This window comes from Pagrus pagrus (genome assembly GCF_965226575.1).
Source record: "Pagrus pagrus genome assembly, chromosome: 20".
Lineage (NCBI taxonomy): Eukaryota > Metazoa > Chordata > Actinopteri > Spariformes > Sparidae > Pagrus > Pagrus pagrus.
The window spans coordinates 2,293,489-2,312,530 of NC_140207.1; the positions used below are offsets into that span (position 1 = coordinate 2,293,489).

At 42.7% G+C, this 19,042-nt stretch overlaps 2 protein-coding genes across 12 annotated transcripts in view; both read left to right on the forward strand.

Moving 5' to 3' along the window:
- Positions 1–9,290, forward strand: part of LOC311249190 (protein NLRC3-like) — a 34,190-nt gene extending 24,900 nt beyond the window's left edge. For all 4 annotated transcript variants that reach the window (XM_084340040.1, XM_084340043.1, XM_084340042.1 and 1 more), the window contains 4 exons: positions 6,365–6,538; positions 7,213–7,386; positions 7,483–7,582; positions 8,421–9,290. In XM_084340040.1, the coding sequence (XP_084196166.1) occupies positions 6,365–6,538; positions 7,213–7,386; positions 7,483–7,507 (373 nt within the window). In that variant the 3' untranslated portion in view covers positions 7,508–7,582; positions 8,421–9,290. The remainder of the gene's footprint in view (positions 1–6,364; positions 6,539–7,212; positions 7,387–7,482; positions 7,583–8,420) is intronic.
- A 3,471-nt stretch (positions 9,291–12,761) lies between these two features.
- LOC311249179 (protein NLRC3-like) overlaps positions 12,762–19,042 on the forward strand; it is a 31,124-nt gene continuing 24,843 nt past the window's right edge. For 6 of the 8 annotated variants that reach the window (XR_014621126.1, XR_014621127.1, XR_014621128.1 and 3 more), the window contains exons 1-5: positions 12,762–12,860; positions 15,278–15,411; positions 15,524–15,643; positions 16,639–16,718; positions 16,831–18,685. Coding sequence is in view for 3 of the 8 variants with exons in the window: in XM_084340012.1 (XP_084196138.1) it covers positions 12,783–12,860; positions 15,278–15,411; positions 15,524–15,643; positions 16,639–16,718; positions 16,831–18,685 (2,267 nt within the window). In the remaining 5 variants the exon portion in view is untranslated. Of the gene's footprint in view, positions 12,861–13,138; positions 13,638–15,260; positions 15,412–15,523; positions 15,644–16,638; positions 16,719–16,830; positions 18,686–19,042 lie in introns of those variants that run through there. The other 2 variants (XR_014621129.1, XR_014621130.1) reach the window with 2 other exon arrangements.

Consider the following 19,042-nt stretch of genomic DNA (forward strand, 5'->3'; position numbering starts at 1 on the left):
CTGCTTGAACTCACAGCTGCCGTATTAGCTGTCAGACTGGACAAGATGATTACAAAGGAGCTTCAACTGGAATTGGACCAGTCAGTGTTCTGTACTGATAGCACGACTGTGCTTAATTACATTTCAAGTGAAACAAAAGAGATTCCACACATTTGTAGCGAACAAAGTGGCTGTCATAAGAGAAGCCACAGAAGTGGCCCAGTGGAGGTACATAGGCTCTAAGCAGAACCCCGCTGATGAGGCCTCAAGAGGACTGTCAGCTGATGATCTTCTGAAATGTGAGCGATGGCTCAAAGGACCAGAATTTCTGCTGACTGAGGAAGGGACCTGGCCAAAACAGGAGGTAAACAAACCTGCCGTCAGCTTGGATGACCCTGAGGTTAAACAAGACCTCAAGGTCAATGCTTGTGTTGTTGATGATGCATCCAATACATTGACACGGGATGACTTACATAATGCAGAACTGGAAATTGCACGCCTCTGCCAACAGCAAAGATTTCACAGGGAAATCTCTGCCAACCAACAGTGACATCTACAGGTTGGATCCCATACTCCAAGATGGGCTGTTGAGAGTAGGAGGCCGCCTGAGAAAAGCATCCATGCCTGAAACAGTAAAACATCCAATAATTCTGTCTAAAGATCAACACATATCCAAACTTATCTTACAACATATTCACAAGCAAGTGGGTCACGCAGGACGTAATCATATGATATCTACACTTCGAAAAACCTACTGGATAACAAATGCAAACTCAGCCTGCAGAAAAATCATTGCTGATTGTGTTACCTGTCGTCGTCTTCAAGGGAGAGTTGGAGAACAGAAAATGTCTGACCTTCCAGCTGAAAGACTCCTGCCAGACTTGCCACCATTTACTAATGCAGGCGTGGATTATTTCGGCACTATTGACATCAAAAGAGGTCGCAGCATGGTCAAAAGGTATGGCGTAATCTTCACATGCATGACCAGTCGGGCAATACACCTTGAAGCAGCCCACTCACTAACAACAGATTCATGCATAAATGCCATCCGACGGTTCATGTGTCGACGTGGGCAAGTCTCCAACCTCAGGTCAGACAACGGCACCAATTTTGTTGGAGCTGAAAGAGAGCTATGGGAAGCTCTTAAAGCCCTGGATCACAACAAAATTCAAAGTGCTTTGGCAAAAAGAGGAATAGCATGGACCTTCAACCCTCCTGCTGGATCTCACTATGGTGGAACGTGGGAGCGGATCATTCGCCTCATAAGAAAGGTGCTGTATTCCATTGTCAAACAGCAAACCATGGATGATGAGAGCTTTTGCACTATTCTTTGTGAAATTGAAGCCATTCTCAACAGTCGCCCAATAACCAAACTATCCGATGACCCTAATGACCTGGAAACACTTACACCCAACCACATTCTTCCGTTGAAGGCCAAACCCCTTCTTCCTCCTGGACTTTTTGATGATAGTGATATATACATCAAACGAAGATGGTCTCAATTACTGAGTGCAAGCAGGCCTTCAGCTCTTTGAAGAAGGCCCTGACAGAGTCTGCCATCCTGATTCCTCCGGACCCCAACCTGCCGTTCGTCCTGGACACGGACGCCAGCGATGTTGGGATGGGGGCGATGTTGAGCCAGGTGGGGGTGGAGGGGGAGAAAGTGGTGGCGTACTTCAGTAAAACTTTCAACAAAGCTGAATGGCGCTATTGTGTGACACGCAGAGAACTTCTTGCTATTGTGAGAGCTATAAGCCACTTCAGGTACTATCTGTGCGGTCTGCCCTTCATGGTCCAAACTGACCACTCTGCCCTTCAGTGGTTAATGTCCTTCAAAGAGCCAGAAGGGCAGATTGCACGCTGGCTGGAAGAACTGGCGCCGTAGGTCTTCAAGGTGGAGTACAGGGCTGGAACTCACCATGCCAATGCTGACGCCATGTCCCGGCGCCCCTGTGCTCTCAACGGCTGCCGATACTGTGAAAAGAGGGAGGTCCCTGAGAAGGAGCTCCGTGTGGAGGAGCAAGGCCCCATGCATGATGGAGAAGGGCCTGTCTGCAGAGGAGATGCAGGTTGTTGACTCACCTGAATGGAGACTGCAGCAGGAGCAGGATGCTGATCTGCACCCAGTGCTGCAGTGGGTGGAGTCAGGACAAAAACCACAGTGGAATGAGGTAGCTGGGTTTATGCCTGCCACTAAAGGACTGTTTGCAAAGTTTGGGGCTCTCTGGGTGAAGGATGGAGTGCTTGAGAGAGCCTGGAAAGAGCCAGCTACAGGAGAAGAGAGGTGGCAGGTGGTGGTCCCCAGGGCACTGAGAGAGACGGTGCTAAAAGCCTCTCATGTAACTACTAGGGCAGGACACTTTGGAGTCTCAAAAACCCTTCGTCGTATCCGGCAAGGTTTTTACTGGGGTCAGCCTAGGAGAGATGTTGAGGACTTTTGTCGCCGCTGTGACCTCTGCACAGCACACAAAGGTCCCCCGGATCAGTCTCGTGCCCTGCTTAAGCAGGTTGCAGTGGGGTCCCGATGGAGAGGGTGGCGGTGGACATAATGGGCCCATTTCCTCGCACAGACAGGGGAAATCGTTATGTTCTAGCCGCCATGGATTATTGTACTAAATGGCCAGAGGCGTATGCCATACCAGATCAGGAGGCAGGGACTGTTGCAGATGCTCTGGTTGAGGGCATGTTTGCCAGGTTTGGAGCTGCCGAGGTCATTCACAGCGACCAAGGAAGAAACTTCGAGTCAGGCGTGTTTTCTGCTATGTGTGAGCGCCTAGGCATGCAGAAGACTCGAACTACTCCTTTACATCCTCAGAGTGATGGACTCGTCGAACGATTTAACAGAACCCTGGCAAAACAACTCGCCATCCTCACTGCAGAACATCAACGGGATTGGGACATGCACCTCCCTCTCGTCTTATTGGCCTACAGGTCAGCGGTGCAGGATTCCACCTCATGCACACCTGCCCTGCTCATGTTGGGGCGAGAGCTGCGGATGCCAGCGGAAATGGCTTTTGGCAGACCCCCAGACTCACCGGCGGTGCCACCAGGACCAGAATACGCCAGAAGGCTCCAGGACCGAATGGAGTCACCTCATGTCTTTGCCCGTGACCAGCTGCAGAAAGCGGGCATGAGACAGAAAAGAAACTATGACATGAGGGCTAAAGGGAGGGACTTTAAGGCTGGAGACCTGGTGTGGGTGTTCAGTCCAAGGAGAAAGAAGGGCCGGTGCCCAAAACTGGACAGTCACTGGGTGGGGCCTTGTGAGGTATTGGAGAAGCTGGGTGAGGTGGTATATAGGCTCCTGCTGCCCCCTAGGGGGAGACGGGTGGCCCTCCACAGGGACAGATTGGCCCCTATAGGGGTGATGCACGTCCACCTCAGCGCCCAGGGCCCTCAACACCTTCTCAGAGAAACAAGACAGCCACAACCCCAGGTTTAATGACTGTTTCCCCTGTCAACTCCCCACATTCTCCCCCGGCCCTAAACTCACCCCCTGCTCATCAGCAGGTTGTTCCAAGACTGCAGGTGCAGCCGCCTTCGTTCACTCCAAGGCGGCCTCAGAGACAGAGAACGCCCCCAGGCCACCTCAGGGACTTTTTATGTGATCCCTCGGGGCCAGGGTCTTTGTAGGGCGGGGGCAGTGTAGCAACCCTGCAGTGATGTTACTGTTATAATGTGTTCTGTGTTCTAAAGCTCTGTGATTTCTGACTGTCAGTGAACGTGTATGTATGGACAGATATGTGGTTGGATGAGGAAGCAAGGGGGCGGGGTGAGGGGAGGAAGTGTGTGTGTGTTTTTGGCGTAGTTACGGCCGACAGTAACTGTTGTGGTTCAGACATTAAAGAAAGGTGAGACCAGCTCCTCGTTCTCCTTCTTACGTCCGGTCGGATGCTACAATACTGTTTTATTTTTCACGTTCAATTTGTGGAGAGGAGTTCAGATAGAAGGTCACACAGCTTCAATGCAGGGTCGAGGTGAAGTCTGAACAAGTGAGTCTTGAGTCTTTTGCGAAAGATGGCAAGTGATTGTGCTGTCCTGACGTTGGTCGGAAGTTCGTTCCACCACTGAGGTGCCAGAACAGAGAAGAGTCGGGATTTTGCTGTGCGTTCTTTGTTTGCTCTCAGTGATGGTGGTACCAGCCGGCCGGCTGATGTAGTAGAGTGAAGTGCTTGCGCTGGGGCGTATTTAACTCAAACCAAGATAAATGTTAACTAATTAGTTGGATGTGTACAATAGGAAAAGTATCAGTGGTGTCAGCAGTGTGTGGATGAGTGAAGATATGGTGTATTGTGTGTTGTCAAGTGCATCAAACCAAACAAAGGGAAGACAGGCTGAGGGCCCTGCTGCAGGCCCATGTGAGAGAGAGAGACACACCCCTAAAGGCAGTCCTTATATATACTCTGGAGGCCCAGCCCAGAAAGGCAGGTACAGGCAGACGACCCTCCCAGCTCCACCTATATCTGCAAAAAACAGTCAGAGCATGTCAGACCACCAGGCAGAGTGGGAGGGGTTGTCACAGTTGAGTTTGTGGTGAAACCTTTTTTCAGTTCTTCCATATTGTTTGTCTTTTACTGCGTATGATAATTCATACTCAGTCATAAAGTAGAGCTGAAGTGAAATTCATTACAAGATGATTACTAGTTAAAACATTTCAAAATGGACCTGCATTGTTTTGCATTTTGTAACTGCATTTTGTATGGTTTGATTTTTTTTTAAAAATGGTTATGGTTTGTTTTTGGGTTTTTTTAAAATGGTGTTAAAATCTCATCTCGTTCTCATGAACCCAATATCCTGTATCGTCTAATCTCGTGAGCTGAGTGTATCGTCACGCCTCTATTAATTTCCCATTTTCATAGTGATACAAATCAAAAAGGTCTTCTCAGGTCCTGTGTGGGGGTATGTGTTGTGGTACCTGGCAACCCAACTCAGAGGGAGAGTTGAGCATGTGCAAACAACCCTGCCTGACGTTTGCCACTCGTCCCTGTGTCACTGATGCTCTGCTCCACTCACTTTGCCCCTGAAAATGGGTGAAACAGCTGCCAAAAAGAAAACATTGCTTCCAAAGTTCACATAACTTTGTGTGAAACTTTGCCCTTTATTGATAATTGTCTCCTCTCTCACTTGTGTTGGACACGCAGGAGGGTGACGTGCTGCCAAGTGCTACCTGCTTGTTTCAGGTGTCCAACTGGGCTGTCCAGACAGAGCGCCCCCTGCTGTGGTCCTCCATGGCCAGCTTATGATTTCTACTGATCCTTTTATGGAGCCAGATGAAAAAATAACACCTCAAATATGAAATGATAGAAGTGAAAATTGAAAATAAATAATTGATTCAAAAGAATATCAGAATTAAATCCAAATCATATTTAAATTGAAATGAACCTTTTCCTTCACTTGTTTTTATTTTGAAAATGTTTTTGATTTTTTTTATGATTCAAGATCAAAACTTGAACTTTCAAGTTCAAATGTTATTTTTTCAATACATTTATTTTTTCCAAATGAACAAACCTTTTGGCCTTGATCTGGCTCCATATCCTTTCACCATCTGTCCTATTTTGGCAGGATTCTGTGAGTGAATCTGACAAAACACTGGTAATTTACTAGAAATAGTGTCGCTGCTGTTTGTGGTTGTGTTTTTCTGTATTTGTTGCTCAGAGATGTGCAGCAAACACACACAGGCACAGACCACAGGCTTAAGAAAGCCGCTCCCCACATATAATCACACAAGTCTATGGTCCTTTTAACTTCATTGTTACAGAAGAAGCAGCGTCCTGCTTATCAGATAAAAGGCTTCATGTTATCAGTTCATGATCTTTATTATAAAGATGTTCTACGTGTACGTCTAATTAGAAAAGAGCCGAGGAGCAGAATTTAAGTGAGACATTTTATGTGCTTGAAATGTTACATGTTGACTTTTGATCACTTTTGTGGACTTAGTTTGACTTTTTTGACTTGAAGACTTACATGAAGTCTTTTTACTCACTCTGACGTGTCAGATATAACCTTTTTGATTAAAACAGCATTAAAATATCATGTGATCTGCTACTTGAGTGCACGCTAACAACAATTATTACTGGGACCATAATAAACATTTGCACACCAGCTTTTTTAATATCCAAGAATTCAAATCATAAACTCTACCACTGACTTCCTCAGTAATGAACTGGACACATTTAGCCACCTTGAGTAACCATATACTTGTTTTGTCACTTTGTGTATTTGACAGTGTTGAACCTGCATCCTGTTGGGTTCAGGTGTTTGGAGTTTCCATTTTCTAAACTTCTTCATTCTGAACCTTCTTCAGCTCTGAACAGATTATTAAACACTGAATGATTTCAAGCAGGAACATTGTCTTCTAAACTTACATCATTTATTCTTTATTCAGATTGTGGGACTGCAGTTTGTCAGAGATCAGCTGTGCTTCTCTGGCCTCAGCTTTGAAGTCCAACCCCTCCCATCTGAGAGAGCTGCGGCTGAGCCACAACAAGCTGAAGGATTCAGGAGTGAAGCTGCTGTGTGATTTTCTACAGAGTCCAAACTGTAGACTGGAGACTCTGAGGTCAGTTCACTGATTCTGTTACTGGTAACTAATATTTGAGTTTACATTCATACATAACTTACATTGATAAAGTTATAGATTTCCTTTGGTTCATATTTTCAATTTTCTTGAACTAAATTTCTTCTTCAGTCACAAAAGACTTCTGTTTCTTCAAGAAACTGTAGAAAATGTTCAGTTAGTTGTTAAAGTTAATTAATGTTTATAATTTAATCTGTTAACAGAAGAACTGAACTAACATTTGATTTAAATTGATAAAGTTGAGAAGCTGAAGTAGAAATATTTAGATTTCTGTTGATGTCAGTGTGTTTTCACAAATAATGTCTAATCATTGATATTGATCCTACAGAACACACACAGATCAAAGCATATTTTCAAAAGATGTTTAAAAGAAAATTCAGTTTTTCTCCTCTAATAACAGACCTGACTGAGATCAGCAGCATGTTATTAATCTGTGTTGACATGAACAGCTGTATGAATGTTGTGCTGACATGTGGATGATGTCTGTAGAAGGCTGATGATGATCCACAATAACACAATGACAAAGTTACTCTACTCATTTTAGAGAAAAGCTCATTGATGATGACACAGTAATGTTGAGCTACACATTTAAAACCTGAACACATCTGATTGGATTATAAATTAATTTGTATCTCCATCATTTATTCTTTTTTCAGATTGAGGAACTGCAGTTTGTCTAAGATCAGCTGTGCTTCTCTGGCCTCAGCTCTGAAGTCCAACCCCTCCCATCTGAGAGAGCTGTGGCTGAGTGGAAACAACCTGCAGTATTCAGACATGAAGCTGCTGTGTGATCTGAAGGAGAGTCCAGACTGCAGACTGGAGACTCTGAGGTCAGTAGAGGGTTGGAGTCAGTTCATGCTGGTTTCAGCAGTATTGTACTAAACACAGTATCAACGTAAAGATCCAGTATTTCCTGCTTTCCTCAGTGAAGCTGTGAGAGGAGAACGGTGACAGGCTTCATGATTGGACAGAAAGACAGAGAGAGAGCAGTCAGCCAATCAGACGAGCCAGAAGCTTGTTGTGATGGTGTGTTTGAGTTGATGTGAAGACGACTGTTGTTGTTGTGTTCATGTCTACAGGAAATAAAGCTGGATCACAGCTGACAGCATCACAGGATGTATAGAGACAGTGTCCTCATTCATCAAACTGTGGGAGCATCAAATTTGATCTCAAAGTGTTTGTTCTCTCATTTCAACACTGAATAACTGATCAGTTCATCTTTGTCACAGCTCTCAGATCAGTCTGACTGAAGCCTGCAAATCACTGGCTCTTATTTCAGAGAACCATCATTACATTTAGTAACCATGTGGTCTGTATACGGACCAGAACCTCTGCTGAAGTCCACAAACCACAGCTGATGTTTTACTGTTCAGTGTAGGACCTTTAACGTTATGTTTATATCTGCCCATGTGTCATTTGATTTGTCCAGATATTTTTATAACAGACTCCATATTTACATATTTGTCATGTGATGTTTCCAAAGTAGATGAAATATTTAAATGTGAGTGAGACTCTGGTTTTTAACAGCAGTAAATCATCATTAAAGTGAGCTGTGAGTATCTCTCTGTTTCTGCAGTCATGATGCGTTCAGGGACTGCCAGCAGTTTATTTCCACTGTGTCCTTCAGTGAAACCTGCAGAGTAAACACACTTGATGTCCAAAGTGTCTGCAGGTCTGTGAGCTTCACTCCAACACGTTAACATGAGAGCTGAAAGGAAGCTGGCTACGCTACACAGCCGCTCCGCTTGTGGTCTGAACAGGACTGAAGTCCTGCTGGTCTTTATATCACTGACTGACAGCTGATGGAGGGAGTCTCTGTAAACACTCATTTATCACTTTACTGTCTCTCTGCTTCTCTCATCAGATGGGAGTCTTATCCAACGTGAGAAAGGTGGAGGTGTTGAGAGGATCAACTGTGTCCTGATGATCCAGAGAGGGTGAAGCAGCACCATCAGCTGGTGGGTGGAGAGGCTCTGACTGGGCCGTGTTACTGGGAGGTGGAGTGGAGAGGAGAGCTTCATCCAGCAGTGACTGACGGACCAATCGCAACAAGTGGAGATGACTGTCAGTGCTGCAGTGTGAACTGCTCTGAGATCAGCTCCACTGTCACACACAATGTCCAGTCCAGCATCGTCCCTGTGTTCCTGTGGATGTGACAGAGTATCATCAGTGTATCTGGACTGCTCTGCTGCTGCTCTGTCCTTCTACACAGTCTCTGCAGACACACTGACACTCCTCCACTCCTTCTGCTCCACACTCAGACACCTCCTCCACCTGGAACCTGGACCTTTATTCTTTTATTCACTCGCACCTTCTCAACACAAAGAGCCTCAACAGATTAATCTATCGAGGCGTGTTTATCACCACATAATCGTACATTGACACTTTTAATTGGATATTTCCTTGGTGCAGTTAATCTCCACATATTCCTGAGTATCAGTGAGATGAATGCAGTACTCTGTGTATACTGCCACTGAATAAGACCTCAGTGATGTTGTAGATGTTCACTGACATTCATTTTAATGTTAAATCAACATTTTAACAGATGAATTTATGATGTAATAAATGATGGCATTGTTGTGTTGCTGTAACTGATGACCATGAAAGGAAGAACATGTTGATTTCACTGATGTTATTTAGTATTTGTATAGTTTTGTAACACAGTCTTCTCATATGATGGAAATGTTGTAAAACAAACAAACAATGCACAAATATTAAACAGCAGAGTCACATATTTTGGTGGTAATGTCTTTTATTAATGCTTTAAATTCTGTCTCAGCTCTGCTTTGACTTGAATTGAAAAACATTGTTTCCATGTAGACAAAGTGAGCATTTAAAAACTTGATGTCCTCACAGCAGAAACACACTTCAGATGTGTCCAACAACACAGAACAAGGTTGTGATGCACAGGTACAGTTTCAGTCCCACTGGGACCATCAACAATAAAACAAAGGAGCATGAAAAAAGTGTGTAAACGTAGAAACCTGATTATATGTATTTTACATTATAAAGTTTTTAAGGGAAGATTTTTGTTTTCAGGAATATTTTGCTAAATATTGTCATTTTCCATCAGAAGAAATCAGCAGGAAAGAGCAGGAATCTGGAGACTTGGATCAGGACAGACGAGCTGTATGGGGCCATTTTATATCACAAATGTTTGGTGAAACATCGAACCTGTAAAATATATGGACATAAGTGATGACAGATTGAGGGACAGCACAACCTGGTGTAATATGAACAATGAGAAGTGAACTTACAGTTCAGGACTGAATCTAGAAATGTGGAGGAAATCCTTTACTGCTCGTCCTCACGCACACAAGTCTGAAGTTAATGTAAAGATCAGCACATGTGATATTAAGTTCTGCATGAGGCCATAAAACAGACAAATGTACCAGTTCATCAGACTCATCTTCCAGATCTATTGTGTCACTGAGAGCTGAAGCTTTTTCTATGGACGATGATTTCACCAAGAATTACAATCAAACACAAAGTGGCACATAAACAGTTGTTTTATTGCATCAGTCTGATATTTGGCTCATAATTACATGTTGAAGAGAAAAAAGAACCTTAAAAAGGAAATTGACAAATTGCACTTAAATCAGTTAGATGTGATTTGTAAATGGGAGGAACTGGAAAGTGGCATTGTGGGTAATGACACTGCTGGACTCATTATGGACAGTTTAAAAGACAAATGATCCAAATCGACCCAGCAGAACCAGAGATATCACCTTTTTTATTCCACACATTCTTCTTCCTTTTCAAAACCTGGTGCCTACATTACCCACAATGCAACTTAGCCACTGAGTGACATCACTGGTGGCAGTTTATCAGATAACATGCAGCTTCCTCTTTGGCTCTGATGCAGCATGTAATCTGCAAAGTAACTAAAGTTATTAAATCAAAGTAGTGGAGTAAAAAGAAATACTCAAGTAAAGTACAAATACCTCAAAACTGTAAACATCTAAAGTTGTTGAGTAAATGTACTTAGTTACATCCCTCACTGTCTCCAGATCAGCTCTCTTTATGACAACATAACTGCAGATTAACACATTTAACTGGATCTTTGTGTTCTGCTTCCTGTTGCAGCTCCACCCTGTGGATCGATGGAGTAATGCAGTTAATTTCCACATGTTTCTGATGAACAGTAGAAGTTGATGTTGCAGAGTGAACTTCTGCTTATTACCACTAATATCAGCTGTTTGTCATTTTATAATAAATGAAGTGGATCAAATCTGAACACAGTCTGATTCAATCGAGGCTTTACTGAATCTTCTGGACTGACTTGTGTCTGGATTTTGGTGCAAAGTCAGCAGCTTCATATTTCATCTTTCTATAATGTTTGATATTAAAAAGATGTGTTTAACATGCTGATTCTACACTTTATATTCATTAATCATGTCTGTAAAACAATTAGAAGTACACAGAAATATAAAACTATCTTGATTTTGACAGAAAACCAACAAATCCTGTGTTTGACTTTAAAGTATGTGAAGTTTATCAGAGTTTTATGTGAGACCCTGCTGGTTTTCACATCACATGATCAACACAGACACATGACGTCAACCTGTGGAGCTTTTTCTCACACGTCATTGTTGAAGCTGACGTCATCAGCACCGTTCATGTTCTGGTGGTCCTGCTGGAGCTGCTTTCTGCCAGCAGATGTCACCATTTCCACTGTTTGGACCCAGACTGGTTTGTGTGAATGGATCCAGGTTCTGTGTGCAGTGAGAACTGAACTGGTGACGTCAGTACTTTCTTTCTGACTGACGTCATTTTACAAACATCTCAAGCGTCATTATAATTTAATTGAACTTGATTTAAAATGATTTTTTCCGTCTTTTGATACAGATTGTTTTGCTGAGCTTGTGCTGGTTTTAGTGTTTGTTTGACATATTTTTATTATATTTTGATGTATTTTATGTTCACGTCTGTTTATGTTGAGTGCTTCTTCAGGCTTTTTCCCTTCACAACAACAACAAAGTTAAAGTCCCAGTTGAAATGATCAGTATGGAGCCATGATCACTACATGCAGCTACATGAGAATTGAAATCAGGTGTAAAGTGTTGCCACTGTTTTTATGAACTACTGAGTCTTTGTTAATGTTATAAAGAGTCCAGTTCAGACCTGCTCTGTATGAAAAGAGCCCTGAGAAAACTTCTGTTATCATTTGTCTCTATAGAAATAAAAGTGACTGGACTGTTCTCTGGGTTTGTTCTGACTTTTAATAAAACTTGAGCAGGCTCAGTCTCACTTTGTTAAATCCACATGAAAAATCAGTTTGTGTCAAATAAAAGCAGCTGGACTGTCATTTTGAGATCTGGCAACCCAGGTATCTACGGGGCCCCGTAGCCTTGTTTATATTTTTTATTTGTATATATATTTAGTCAACAAGGCAAATGTAGACATAAAAAGACACTTTCAACCATCATATCACAAACTCAGTTTCTGTTTGAGCAAGAGAGACAGAAAAGGTTCAGTGTATGAAATGAAATACAACTCGTTCAGAGACGAGTAAAAAGGACGCAGATGAATAAAACAAATAAAAAATGTAAATAATAATCATTATAATAAATAAGATGAGAGGAAGCAGGGCTCATCTCACATTAATGTGTACAGAGTGAATAAAGAGAATACTTTGACAGCTGTTTTATCTTCATAATCGACAGATTTACTTTGCACTTTTAACTCATTCTTCATGTTTATCAGACAGGGTTTAGCTTTGAAGTATCTGCATTTATGTATCAAGAATTGATTTAATAACAGTAAAATATCGATAACAAAATCCAAATCCCCATTTTGATCATAGAGTCCAGACTTGACAGTTTTGTGTGTCAGTGGTGATGGTTCAGTCCTCTTGGACTGTAGCCAGCCCTGCATGTCAGTCCAGAACAGTTGGACTGATTCACAGTGAAACAACATATGATCCAAACTTTCAAACCACAGTTATTCACATCAAAGTTAAACCTCAGTCTCAAGAATATGTTTGTTTGATAAATCTCATTGAAGATGTTGCAGTTCAGCTCTTTCACCTGAGGAGGGAGAGGGACTGAAATGTATCTCCTCCGTATTATCTTCACCTCATCACCGGAGCCTGCTTGTTGTTGACAGGCTCATCATGTTTGTCTCATCCAAACCTGGCAACAATGACCGTGACGGTGACGTATGTACGTAACGTGGCCGGTGGGCGGGGCCAGAGCGTCAACGTTTGTACGAGTTGGAGGCGAAGATGTGTCAAAGAATCAAACCGTCAGGCGTCGAGAAAAGGACAAGAAGAAGGTTGAGGAAGCAACAAGACAAGAACAAGGTAATGTGAAGTAACGCAGTGCTGACCAGGTGATGAACGTTTAGCGACAAAACGTCTGTTTTTAATTCAACATGTAGAAAAACACGTCAACGGCTGCGGGTGCTGCTAGCTAGCTAGCTAGCTGTAGACTGCGTCAGGCTCCATCGCCACCGGCGGTCGCCTCAGTTCTGTATAAGAGATCAACTTGAACTCAGAAGGTGGACGGTTGTGTTTTTCTCTTTATTAAAAATAAATGAAAAATATATGTGAGTTTATTTAGTTTAGTATTTTGAGTGAAAACGTGAAGAGATGTCCTGAAACGTAGCTTCCATCTTCCAGATGAGTTTGTGATGATGTGTGTTTTTATGGAAAGAGTTGATCAGGAAAGTGACAAAGTTGTTGTGGTGTTACAAAGACGACTGCAGCAGCAACATGTCTGTGAAGAAGCTGTTCCAGGACAAAGCTCACGTTGAAGAGCTGAACGTTACCAAATACTTCTTCAGCTGATCTACAACCACAAACATTGTTCAACGAGGTAAACTCAGCCGACTAGAGGAAGTTTGTCTGACAGTGATCTTAACTCAGTTTGCTGTGTTTGGTTTATATGTTAGTTTGAACTGTTCCAGCAGAGGGAGGTCATCATGGAGACACCTGAACAGGAAAAAGGACACGTGATTTCTAGTAAATGACAAGAGGAGGACCAACACTGAGGGGGGGGGGGGACATGGAAGTGAAAGTGTTCAGACTCCATATTGAGTCAACAGAGCAGCAGCAGGAGGAAAAGACGTCTGAGGCGGGGTGAGTTTTATTCTCTTTAACAAGAGACAACAAGCTCAGATTAAAAGAAAACTGACCAGGAGCTGGATGTTTTTTTTACTGTGTGTGTGTGTGTGTGTGTGTGTGTGTGTGTGTGTGTAAAGTAGTTCAACAGTAAAAACAGTAACACCTTTTCACTAATAAGTAGGGGTGAGTGAAAACAAATCGCTTCTTATGTGCATCGCAATGCGACTCTGAATCGATTCTCAAATTTCAAAAATCGATTTTCTGAACGTTAACTGATTACGTCATGTTGACGGAACGCAAAAGGCGGAACGCGGAAGTGCAGCGCCCGGACAGACGCACATAAAGTGACACGGCGCGAAATCAGACCGTCACCGTCTGCATTAAAAGTGTTGTCAAAATGTTTTGTTTGTGTTTTGGTCTGAGGGATTTTATGCTCAGATGTTGTTCATTTATTTATTGTTGTCTGAGAGCTGCTGGTGCAGACTAATGTATTTTTGAATGAAAGCTGTTTGTGATTTTGGTTAAAGCAAAATGTTTTTGGGTTTTTTTATTATATTGTTCATTGCACATAACAGGATGTTGGTCTATTTTTTTTATGTTAGTGATTCAGAATATGCTGAAGCTGTATTAATTCACTACATGTGTGCTGCTACAGACACACACTCTTTTCCTGTTGGTTCAAAACTGAGGTATTTGCTCGCAAATGTAACCTTCCAATCGACTTGCCACATCTCTTCCATTTGTTTTTATTATTAAAAGATACTGGAATTAATTCAGTATGAATCATTACAGATACTTTGCTTCAGTAGTCACACAGTGAGGAAAAAAACAAATCCTGTATGGAAAAAAAAAGATGCCTCGATTATCGTTTTATCATCTTAATCAAACCCTGAGGTGATTAGAGATCACCTCTACTAATAAAGCCTCAATTAAAGTCTGTGTTATGGACTTGGACTTCACTGTTCGCTCATTGAAGATATTGTGTTGTGCCAAAGTAGATCCTGTACTGTCCTGTTGGTCAGAAGGATCCAGATTGCTGTTTCAGTATTAACATATTTTGTTATAACTTAACACTAAGAACTAGATTCTTTCAGACATTTAACCTCTGACATTTAAAAGATGAAATCCAGTTGCAAAGACACAAAATGTTTTCTGTAGAAATTTCAAGTGAAAGATTCCAGAACAATCATTTTATTAGAATTTATTTGCACAATTTACTATTTAACATGAGTTGTTATAAACTTGTTTGTATTTAAAATTTATTAAAAGCTGTTATTTATTGTAGGACTCTTCAACAAATGTAAAGTAGACAAAACAATTATTGTCATAAAGTGACCTCACTAAAAACCTGAGCAGTGATCCAGGTACATGACAACAATAAAGACATAACGTCTGCAGGCAGGAAGTGGAGACTTTGAGTGGACAGAGCAGGACATCATACTGAGGGACGTCCCTTTAATTAGACAGAGACATGGCCGATCTTTGTAAATGTCACTTTTGTTTAGCATCACATTGGGTGATGAGTCTGCAGGCTTCACCATCTCCATTTTACACCCTCCTCCTCTGCATCGTGTTTCACCTGTTTGTCCTCCTTGTCTTCATGTTGTTCTCCTTCCATGTGCTACATATTTACCTCAGTGCTTTCTGAAGTGCAGAAGATGAGTGATTGTGTGGAGGAAGAGGAGGACGGAGCAGAGTCTCCAGTCTCCAGCTGTCCGTCTATGAAGAGTGACCCGTCCAAAGAACCACCTCCAGTCTTCAGTACTGAACCTGGACCCTCAGACACACAGTAAGAAGACTGCCATGTTTTTAATCACCAAACTGTCAATATCAGCAATTTGTGTATTGATAATTTAACAGTGATTCACATGAAATAAATACAAACATGTTGGTGTTTCCAGAAGTCAGTACCACAAATGGAGAGAAGAGTCTTCAGTCTCCAGCTGTCCGTCTATGGAGAGTGACCGGTCCAAACGTTTTCCTCCAGACTTCAGTGCTGAACCTGGACCCTCAGACACACAGTAAGAGAACTGATACTAACTTCAGTTTATAATTAAATCATTACCATTACATGAATGTAGCTGTCCAAATAAAGGACAAAATTCTTTTTCTGTAAATTACATTTTAAAACTTTGTGACTTGTATTATACGTAAGGACGAGACAATTATGTGTCAACATCAGATATTCTTCTTGAGTACACCGGAGTGTTGCATCATGGGGTGTAGCCTAAATATTGTTGGCCAGTGAGATATTTCAAGTTCATTCATTGTTTGTCTGTTTGAGAAATTTAGTCTTAAAAGTGTTTAGTTTGCTCAGTTAAACCTTCAGGAGTTTGATGGCTGATGCAACGTGTTTTTGCTGCGATGGAAGAATTACTGATGAATGAAAACGAGCAGAAGTCGTCCCAATGTCTTTACTGCAGATGATCAAATGATCTGTTAAAAATACAAGAATTACAACTTTCACTGAATGTCAGGATGAGGAGCACCAAGTATTTTACAAATAGATAAATTACACAAATGAGGGATTTATGTTCTGCTTTAATGACAAGTGAGGACTTCTTCTATATCTTTGCAAAGGAAAAGGCTGCGTTGATGAGGGCTGGAAGTATCTCATGGAAACTGTCCCAAAATCTTCACTCTGACATTGTTTTTATCTTCATCAAACCTTTTTTATCAAACACAGTTGTTGAAAAAAGAGGAGGGTATATTGTACTAAGCGTGGCCATGTACTTTGTCCAGTATGGTTTAAGTTTTTAATAGCTGCTAATGAGGTCATGTTTTGTGGTCCTTTTTGTTTGTGTAATAAAATTTCCCATTAAAATAAGTTTGTTTACTAAAATCAAATGATGCAAACTGCTCCACTGTGACTCAGACAAAAACAAACTGTTAGTGATTTGGCGTTCAGTCCAGATTCAGAGCTTGGAGAAGACATACTTATGTTTACAGTCTGTCTTCTCTTTTGTCAGACTGATCTGTGATTTCTAATCTGAGGGATTTTCCTTTATCTCTTCAGAAAGACAGAGGGAAGTGTTTCTGTGGAGGAGCAGCTGTCCTGCTGTCCAGTGTTAGTCAGTCAGACCAACACTGTACAAAGTAAGACTGTACATCTGTCTGCTGATGTCTTCATGTCTGAAAACAGGAACTTTTTGATTTAATCAAGATTCTTGCTCTCAATTTAATCCCAGAATATTTTCTTCTCTTTCAGCTGATAGTGTTCTGCAGGAGGCTTTAGATGAACATAAGATCAGTCTGAGGAGGAGATGTGAATGTGTGACTGAAGGAACTGAAACAGGAAGTGATGTAACAGGAAGTGGAACCCTCCTCAACAGGATCTACACTGAGCTCTACATCACAGAGGGACAGAGTGAAGAGGTTAATACCCAACATGAGGTGAGACAGCTAGAGACAGCTTCCAAGATGGAGACCCTCCATGACGATCCAATCAAGTGCAGCGACATCTTTAAAGCCTCACCTGACCAACAGAGACGCATCAGAGTGGTTCTGACCAACGGCGTCGCTGGAGTTGGAAAAACCTTCTCAGTGCAGAAGTTCACTCTGGACTGGGCCGAGGGCTCCAAAAACCAAGATGTCAGTCTGCTGGTTCTGCTCTCGTTCAGGGAGCTGAACCTGGTCAGAGATGAGCAGTACAGTCTTCTCAGGCTGCTCCATGTTTTCCATCCAACATTACAGAAGGTGACAGCAGAGAAGCTCGCTGTCTGTAAACTTGTGTTCATCTTTGACGGCCTGGATGAAAGCAGACTTTCACTGGATTTCAAGAACCATGAGGTCGTGTCTGATGTCACACAGAAGTCATCAGTCAGCGTGCTGCTGACAAACCTCATCGAGGGGAAGCTGCTTCCCTCGGCTCTCGTCTGGATAACTTCCAGACCTGCGGCAGCCAATCAGATCCCTCCTTCACGTGTTGACAGGGTAACAGAATTACGAGGCTTCACTGACGCCCAGAAGGAGGAGTACTTCAGGAGGAGGTTCAGTGATGAAGATCTGTCCAGCAGAATCATCTCACACATCAAGACCTCCAGGAGCCTCCACATCATGTGTCTGATCCCAGTCTTCTGCTGGATCACTGCTACAGTTCTGGACCACATGTTGACTACAGACCAGAGAGAAGAGCTGCCCAAGACCCTGACTGACATGTACTCACACTTCCTGCTGGTTCAGACAAAGAGGAAGAAGCAGAAGTACGATGAGGGACATGAGACGAGTCCACAGAAGCAGACGGAGGCTGACAGGGAAGTTCTTCTGAAGCTGGGGAGGCTGGCGTTTGAACATCTGGAGACAGGAAACATCATGTTCTACCAAGAAGACCTGGAGCGGTGTGGTCTTAATGTCACAGAGGCCTCGGTGTACTCAGGAGTTTGTACAGAGATCTTCAGAAGAGAGAGTGTGATCTTCCAGAAAACAGTCTACTGCTTTGTTCATCTGAGCGTTCAGGAGTTTCTGGCTGCAGTCTACATGTTCCACTGTCACACCAACAGGAGCACAGAGGTCCTGAAGGACTTCCTAAAAGACTTAAAACCAAAGTCTTTTCTTGAGAAGATTTTTATATATTTTTTTGGCCATGAGACCCGTTACTCATCCCTGGATGACTTCCTGAGGAGCGCCTTGGAGAAATCCCTTGAAAGTAAAAATGGTCACCTGGACCTGTTTGTCCGCTTCCTTCATGGCCTCTCTCTGAAGTCCAACCAGAGTCTCTTAGGAGGTCTGCTGGGTCAGACAGACAACAGTCCAAAAATCGTCCAGAGAGCCATCAAGAACCTGAAGAAGATGAACAGAGACGAAGTCTCTCCTGACAGAAGCATCAACATCTTCCACTGTCTGATGGAGATGAACGACCACTCAGTTCATCAGGAGATCCAAGAGTTCCTGAAGTCAGAGAACAGATCAGAGACGAAACTCTCTGTGTTCCACTGCTCAGCTCTGGCCTACATGCTGCAGATGTCAGAGGAGGTTCTGGATGAGTTGGACCTGGAGAAGTACAACACATCAGAGGAAGGACGACTGAGACTGATTCCAGCTGTGAGGAACTGCAGGAAGGCTCGGTGAGTCCAGATGTGATCATCAACATTATAAATCAGTGTAGATTAGCAGTTTAATTCTTCAGATATACAAACTATAAAATAATTTATTTTGAAATAGCGCTTACATTTTTAAATACAATTGTCTCATCTCATGTCTCATCTCATTGTATTTCCGCTATGTCCCTATTGGGGTCGCGGGGTGTTGCCGCTTTTATCCCCCCCTTTCGGGAGGTTGCGGGGCTACTGGGGCCAAATCCAGCTCTCACAGGGCGAAGGCCAGGGTACACCCCTGGATGAGACGCCAGTTCATCCAGGGCCCTCTGATGGCAGAGGCTGCCTTGCAAGGTGCCAACTGCGCATCAGGAGCAGTTTAGGGGT